The 8,545-nt window shown below is 43.6% G+C and overlaps 1 protein-coding gene and 1 pseudogene across 1 annotated transcript in view; one reads left to right on the top strand and one right to left on the bottom strand.

The window, feature by feature from the left end:
- Positions 1-5,432: 5,432 nt before the first annotated feature.
- On the bottom strand, positions 5,433-6,641 carry LOC102758690 (annotated as a pseudogene).
- A 370-nt stretch (positions 6,642-7,011) lies between these two features.
- Positions 7,012-8,545, top strand: part of SLAMF7 (SLAM family member 7) — a gene marked incomplete at its 3' end in the record, with an annotated part of 14,033 nt that continues 12,499 nt past the window's right edge. The window contains exon 1 of the mRNA XM_006752841.2: positions 7,012-7,808. Coding sequence (XP_006752904.2) covers positions 7,673-7,808 — 136 coding nt within the window. The remainder of the gene's footprint in view (positions 7,809-8,545) is intronic.

Below are 8,545 nucleotides of genomic sequence, written 5' to 3'. Positions count from 1 at the left end.
GATGTGCCTGAAACCAAGGTACATGCCCTTGACCGGAATCGAACCTGGGACCCTTCAGTCTGCAGGCCGACGCTCTATCCACTGAGCCAAACCGGTTAGGGCCAGAAGCTTTTTATTTTGATGTAGTCCCACTTGTTTATTTTCTCCTTAGTTTCCATTGCCCTAGGAGCTGTATTGGTAAAGATATTGCTATGACAGATATCTGATATTTTGCCTATGGAAACTTCTAAGATTTTTTATGCTTTCCCATCTTACATTTAAGTCCTTTAACCATTTTGAGTTTGTTTTTGTGTATGGTGTAAGTTGGTGATATAGTTTAATTTTCTTGCATGTATCTGACCAAATTTCCCCGCACCATTTATTGAAAAGACTGTCTTGACTCCATTGTATGCTCTTGCCTCTTTGTCAAATATTAATTGAATATAATGTCTTGGGTCTATTTCTGGGTTCTCTGTTCTGTTCCATTGGTCCATATGTCTGTTCTTGTGCCAATACCAGGCAATTTTGAGAACTGTGGCTTTGTAACATAGCGTGATATCTGGTATTGTGATCCCTCCAACTTTGTTCTTTCTCAGGATTACTGTGGCTATTCGGGGTCTTGTTTTATTCCAGATGGATTTTTGGAGAGTTTGTTCTAGATCTGTGAAATATGCCTTTGGTATTTTAATGGGGATTGCATTGAATCTATAAATTGCTTTGGGTAGTATGAACATTTTAATGATGTTGATTCTACAAATCCATGAATATGGTATGTTCTTCCATTTGTTTATGTCTTTATCTCTTTTTTCAACGTCCTATAGTTTTTTGAGTACAGGCCTTTTACCTCCTTAGTTAAGTTTATTCCTAGGTATCTTAATTTTTTTGGTGCAATGGTAAATGGGATTTTTTTGTTGTTGTTGTTTCTCTTTCTGTAAGTTCACTATTGGTGTATAAAAGGGCCATAGATTTCTGGGTATTAATTTTGTATCCCGCTACATTGTTGAATTCATTTACTAAGTCTAGTAGTTTTATGATGGTCTTTGGGGTTTTCTATGTATAATATCATGTCATTCAAGCATTCTATTCTTTATAAATTCTCTCTTGCCTCTGTAGAATTGCTGAATCTTTCCTCACATTCTGCTCTGCCACTGTACGGATCTCACAGAAGATGGAGTCTTGAGGTCCTAAGAAAACCCCATTCCTTTTTTACTCCCAATTTTCCTCTTCAAATAAAAAGAAGAAAATGCTGGGTATCATTCATAACTACTCAACTTGTATTGCTCAGGACACTCATCCATTTATTCAACACATGCATTAAGGCTCTGCTATGTACCAGGCACTTACTTGCTGAGAATAGAGTAGCGAGCAAGCAGACAAAGTTCCTCTTCTTATCTCCCTTAGTCCTTAATGTGTTAGATCCTGTGGAAAAACAATAATAAAGCAGGCTAAGGGGATAGAGAGTAAAATTTCAGAGAGCAATATTTTGTTGAGAGGACAAGGAAGTCATCTCTAATAGGTAACACAGAGTAAATCTTAAGCAGAGAGAGCTGTGTGGATATCTGGGGGAAGAGCTTTTCTCTAGTGCAAAGGCCTTGCAGTGGGAGTGTGCTTGACGTGTTCAGGGCAGTGAGGAGGTTAATGTGACAGATGTGGAGCAGGCCAGGAGGAAAGAAGTAGGAGAGGACACCAGTAAGGTAGCCAAGAGCCATCATGTAGGGTCTTAGAGGCGTTGGCAAGGACTTTGCATTTTATCCTCAGAGATATGGGAAATGAATGGCAAGCAAAGAAATAACTTGATCTGATTTATGTGTTAAAAGTCTCATTCTAGCCTTAGCTGCTTTGGCTGAGTAGGCAGAGCATCAGCCTGTGGACTGAAGGGCCTCAGGTTAGATTCTGGTCAAGGCCACATGTCCTGTTTGCAGGCTGGATCCCCAGTTGGGGACATGAAGGAGGCAGCCGGTCAGTGATTCTCTCTCATCGCTGATGTTTCTACCTCTCTCTTCCTCTCTGAAATCAATAAAAATATTTTTTAAAAATTCCTTTGATGGGTTCGCCAGAAGACTGAACATAGCTGAAGAAAGAAACAGTGAGCTTGAATGGATATCAACTGAAACTTCCCAAACTGGCTTTAGTACATATTTCTAAATGCTCTCCAAAATGGTTATGTCAATTCATATATATATATATAAAAGTATCATTGTAGTGGCCTGTGAAGAACGGAATATACGGGACCAAGGTGGAAGCAAGGAGACTAGTTAGATAGCTGTTGTAATCATCTCATGCTGGCAAGTAATGATAGTGGTGACGGTTGGTAAAGGTGATAAAAAGTGGTTGGGTTCTAGGCATTTTCCAAGAAAGAGACAATAGAATTTGTGGATGAATGGATATGGCATATGAGAAAGTAGAGTCAAAGATAATTATAATTCTCTGGCATGAAAAACTTAATGACTAGCAGTGGTTCTCAACCTTCTGGCACTTTAAACACAGTTCCTCATGTTGTGACCCAACCATAAAATTATTTTCGTTGCTACTTCATAACTGTAATGTTGCTACTGTTATGAATCATAATGTAAATATCTGATATGCAGGATGGTCTTAGGCGACCCCTGTGAAAGGGTCGTTTGAGCGCCAAAGGGGTCGCGACCCACAGATTGAGAACCGCTGGACTAGAGCCAGCATTTACTGTGATGCAGAAGGTGGAGAAAGTAGAGGGGTAGGAAGCAAGGGCTTGATTTGGTACATGTCAAGCTTTAGATGCTTGTTAAATTATTCAAATGGAGATGATGAGTAGGTTGGACATATAAGACTAGAATTTAAGAAAGAGATCAGAGTTAGAAATCAATTGGGTATTTCAAATCAAGAGACTGAATGAAATCGATTAAAATCTAGGGATAAAAAATGAGTAAGTTTAAGAACCGAACCCGGGAATTTTTCGACGTTTATAGATGGGAGAGATTCCCAACTCTGAGCATAGGAGAATGAGAAGCCTTAGGGAGGAGAGAACCAAGGGTGAATGGAGCCCTGTGAGCCCTGTGGGCCCAAAGAAAGCATAAATAACTAACAAATGCTGCTGATACACTTTATTTTTTAAAGACAATTTTGTTTTCGCAGAGAATTTTTTGTGGTTGTTGTTTCTCTTTCTAAATGCCTTGGTGGGGTAGCTTGAGGATATTTTACTGATCTCATTCCACCCCACTCATTCCTCTTACCGTCTTAAGACAGCTTCTTTCCGTATCTTCCCAAAAGACTTAGCTTAATCATTTCTAGGACAAGGGAAGCCATTACATGAAACACAAAAGTGAAATTGTTTGAATTAAAATGACACATGTTCTCCAACCCACCACTGGGTCCGTTTTGACAAAAGACCTCCTTTCCAACTTTATTCTGTTTGCTAAGAATATCAGGAATCAAAATCACATTTCAAGCCCTAGCCGGTTTGGCCTGTGGACTGAAAGGTCCTGAATTCAATTCTGGTCAAGGGCACATGCCCGGATTGTGGGCTCAATCCCCAGGAGGGGGGCATGCAGGAGGCAGCCAATCAGTGATTCCCTCTTATCATTGATGGTTCCGTCTCTCTCCCTCTCTCCCTTCATCTCTGAAATCAATAAAAACATACATTTAAAAAAATCACATTTCAAAACTGCTATTTCTACCATTGCCATATTGTACAAGTATGATTTACAAGTGGACAGTACCTCATAATGGAAAATTCACTGGATTTGAAGTTAGAAAAGTATCAGTTGTTTGCTGAAGTCCTTGCTCACTTTTTTTTATTGGTTCTTGCAATTTATCTGCAGATTTTAAAAAATTGATCTTAAGATGATAATTTAATTGTCATTTTCTAATCTATGTATTTACTTATTCACTTATTTATTTAGTCTCATTTCCTTGGCCAAGACACCAGTTAATTAATGAATGATAGCAGTGACTGGAGAAACCTTGTCTTATTCCTGACTTTCACAGTATTGTTTCCAAAGATTCAGCCTTTAAGTATGATGTTTTCTGTAGCTTCCCACAAATTCTTAAAATTCTGAGTGAGTATTGAATTTTATCAGCATTTTATTACATCTTCTCTCTCCACACACTGTAATTTTTCCTGAAGAAACCAAAGAGCAATTTTCAAATTGAAGAGGACTGAATGTTAGATGTACTTGTACAGTTACAGTTGTCTTTTCATGCTCCTGCAAGTTTCTGAGGCTTAGATTTTTTTAAAAGATTTTTAATTGAGAGAGATAGAGAGAAACATCAATGTGAGGGAAACACATCGATTGGTTGCCTCCCACAGGTACCCCGACCAGGACCAGGGATGGAGCCTGAAACTCAGGTAGACTTTGAGACAAAGTGATAATGAGGGGCATTTCATAATGATAAAGGGATGAATTTATTTGGAGGCATAACCATCATAAATGTATATCACTAGTAATAACAGATCATCAAAATACAAAAGGCAAAAAATTTCTTTGAGATCAATGTCCAGGAGTGTGATTGCTGGGTTATATGGTAAATATATGTTTAGTTTTTAAAGAAACAGACAAGCTTCTGACCCAGCAATTCCACTTCTGGGAATTTATCTGAAGAAATCAGAAACACTAATTTCAAAGAATTATGCACCCTTATGTTCACAGTGTGGTGATTGTGGGGGGTGGGGAAGTAGAAGGTGGGTAGAGGGACAAAGATTACATGGGAAAATAGGAATTACAGGCATGGGGAAGGTCACAGTGGTTGCAGGTTACAGGAGAGGGGTGTGCTTCCAGGACTAGGTTGTTTCAGCCAGGAGGCTGTAAATTCTTCCATAATGATGGGAAGTTCTCCGGAGAGGAGAATGGACTGCATTCCAATGTTAGCATTCCATGTCCTGGGGCATACAGCTCTCAGCTAGGTTGGAATGCATTTTCTCTAATCAGAATAGAACAATCACAGTTAACAGAGCCTGATTAATATTTCTTATAACTATAGCTATTCTCCATTATTCTATTTCTGCCCCTAACAATCTCAGTATTTACTATACTGTTATTATAGAATGTACTCTTTCTACTTTTGCAAAAATAAAAATAAAAATATTTGGCCCTGACCAGTTTGGCTCAGTGGCTAGAGTATGGGCCTGTGGACTGAGGGTCCCAGGTTCGATTAGGTCAAGGGCATGTGCCTTGGTTGTGGGCACATCCCCAGTAGGAGGTGTGCAAGAGGCAGCTGATGATGTTTCTCTCCCGTGGATGTTTCTAACTCTCTAACCCTCTCCCTTCCTCTCTGTAAAAAATCAATAAAAAATATTTTTAAAAAAAGAAAAAAGAAAAGTTTGCTGTCAAACAGTATGCCATGTTAAGCCAGCAGCAGCAGCAGCAGCAGCCTCATACATCGTTTTTACTGCCTGTTTGATTGCATTATTTTTTTTTGTGTTTGATTGGATTCAGCTCTACCACTTATGTTTCCTTTTTTTTCTTCTTTTTTTTTAAGGGGGGAAAGCAATATCTGTTGTTCTGAGTCCCTTCCCCAAGCAAGAAGTCCCTTCCCGGCGGTGCTGCTGAGCGTCACGCCCGAGCAGGAACGTCTTCGGGGTCGTCCGGGTTTGGAGCAACGTCTTGTGTCACCACTTCTGCTCGGCGCCCATAGTTCTCTGTCCTTCTGATCCTTCCCCGGCCTCCCCATGTGCCACCTCTGGCTCCGCGCCCCGGACGTGGTTGGGTACCAACATTAACCTCCCGCTGGGAAGTGATGTCACTGGCCGCCTTCGGAACACAGAGGCCTCATCCCCGCAGTCATCCTTTACACTGTCATCTCTCTATCGGGACTCGGGTGTCACCACTGCTTCGGAAGGGACCGTGGACTCGGTTTCCGGATGTTACATTCAAGCTTCGGTGTGGACTGTTCTGGAAGAGTTTTCCACTCATCTAGGGTCATCTCTTGAGCCTGAATTTCTTCTTCTACCTCCAACTCAGGAACTTTGGCTGGAGACCCCTCCTCCAGGGGGTCCGGAGACTCCTCCACCACCGGGGGCTCTTCCATAGGCGCAGCCGGCTCACGTCACTGGTATCTTTCCCGGATCCCCAGGCGCGAACTCCACATCCACGCGTGATGTCTTCCGTTCTGGTCGCTATTTTATCATCCCCGCCATAGCTCTCAGATTCCCGTTTTCCTCTTTGGCCAAAACGATCAAAAGCTCTGTTCCCAGGACCACCTCGGCCTCTGCCCCGCCGCCCCCTCTTGGGCCTCCACGTCCTCGCAGGGGTCTGTCTCCATCAAACCTGCCCACTGGTGTTTCTCCTGCGACCTTCTCAGGGGTGAGGTCCGCAGGCCTCTCGGTCTCCTGAGGTTGGGATTCCCTGGAGGATCTCCGCTCGGCTCTATCCAGCGTCACCTCTGTCCCTGCTACCATTCCATCCCTGCTGCTGCCCTCTCCCAGGAGTTCGCTCCTGACCCGGGGCCTCCGGGTGCCCGGCGGGGCGCGCGTCCCGGGGCTGTCAGGCTGCTGCACGAGGGGGGCCCGGGAGGCCCTTGGGATCCATCTGGGACTCTGACCACAGCCGCAGCCTGGTCCTGCCTCTTGCGCTGTAGCTGCTGCTGGCGCCCTGCTGGGCCTCCCACAGGATGTCGAACAGGTGCGACTCATCGTCCAGCAGCTGGTGGAAGCCGTTGGCCAAGACGCAGGCGAAACTTTCCTGCATCGCGGCGCCCACGTGGCGGCTCCCCGGAGAGCCCGTCCTGCCGCCGGGGGCAGCCCACGCGAGCGAGTCTCAGTGGAGCCGGCGGCGAGGACTCATCACGTCCGTCGCTGCAGCCCTCCCAGCCCGGTGCCCTCCTCCCCGCTCCCCTGCAGCCCCCGCCGCCTGCCCAGCCCATGGTTCCTTCTTTTAAAAAAATCCGCTTTAGCCCGAGCTGGTTTGGTCAGTGAGGAGAGCACGGGCCCTCCTCCCTCCCCTCGCCTTCCACTCTCTCTAAAAATGAGCAATGGGGAAAAAATATCCTCGGGTGAACATTAACACTCACACAAAATCACTTTAATGTCTCTGTTGACCTTTTTATATATTCCTATTGGCTTTATTTTCTTCGTGGTTTCTCTTGATTTCCCACTTGAATATTCTTTTTTATGAAGTACCTATTTGATTCTCTTGTCTATTGCGGTTGTCTGCCTAATTCTTAGTGATGAGTATGACTTCTTTATATATTACGGATACAAGATTCTTGAGGAATAATGTGTTACAAATCTTCGCCCACTATGTGGCTTGCCTTTTTACTCTTATAATGGTTTCTTTTGATTTAAAAAATGTTATGATTTTGCTGTTCTATATTCTAAGCCTTCATTTTTTCACCTGTAAAGTATGGATTATGATAGTATTTCACTCATAGAATTGTCATGAGAATTAAATAGAAGAATGCATGTACTCCTGGCACTAAGTGACACTCAGTGAATATTATTTTTACTCCTAGTGCCACCTGTTTCTTTCCCCATCAAACCTTCCATTTCCCTCTGTTTCCCCTGTTTTGAGTCTCAGAGAGAGCATGTTGTAACAGAAAAGGCTGGTCATTTGACCTTGATTCATTCTTAACTTCTCTGAGTTTGTGGTTATTTGTAAAATGTGATTTCCATCAACTTTGGGTTCAATTTTCCCCTCTTTCCTATTGAACATTACTATGTTCCAGCCACTAAAAAGGAAAAAAACAAAATTGACACTACTCATTCTCACTTGTCGAGCTCATGACCCCTCCTACTGAAATGAAACATCAGTGCGAGGAGAGAGACGTGGTTCACTTTAACCACGGCCCTCCAGAGAACAGCATGCCTGTTCCCCCAGCGAGCTTCAGTCTCATCTTTCTCCTCTGCCAGCTCACAGGTGAGTCCAGCAGATGCTCCTCTTCTCCTGACTGCCTTTCCCATTAGGACAGCGGTTCTCAACCTGTGGGTCTCGAAAAATGAAAATACATCCTGCAGATATTAAAGGGTCGTGGCATTAGGAAGGTTGAGAACCACTGCATTAGGAGGTGTAGCTCCGGGTCCTGGGTCCACTCTGGGGCTCTCACTCAACTCAGGAGGCTCTGCTCCCTTATCTAATATCGCCTTTTACATCCCGTGGTCTCTGAATCACAGAGGCAGAAAGAGACTGAAGAGAGAGAAGGACCATGGGGACGGGCTCCCCTTCTGAGTGTCCAGGGAAGGAAGGGCTGGAAGAAGTGGTGTTGGGTATCAGGAGGTCCTGTGTTCTAATCACAACTTCTGCCACAGATTACCAGTAGATGAAGCATGTCATCTTCCCTGGACCTTAGCCCTCCCTCCCTTTGAGGACATTTTTAAAAACAAAATAATATCGTACAGGTGCATGTTTATTTTTTCATAAATATATATTTAGCCCTGGCCTGTGTGGCTCTATGGTTAGTCTGCAAAGGGTCACAGGTTCGATTCCCACTCAAGGGCACACAGTTGGGTTACAGATTCGATCCCTGATCCCTGGCCCTGCTTGGGGCTCATGGGGTTGGTAACCAATTAATGTGTCTCTCTCTCATCGATGTTTCTTCTCTCTATCCCTCTCCCTTCCTCTAAAATCAATAAAAACATTTTTTATAAAGTGATTTT

Source organism: Myotis davidii, unplaced genomic scaffold, assembly GCF_000327345.1.
Source record: "Myotis davidii unplaced genomic scaffold, ASM32734v1 scaffold251, whole genome shotgun sequence".
In the NCBI taxonomy this organism is placed as follows: Eukaryota; Metazoa; Chordata; class Mammalia; order Chiroptera; family Vespertilionidae; genus Myotis; species Myotis davidii.
This window is presented reverse-complemented; position numbering and strand designations above follow the sequence as displayed.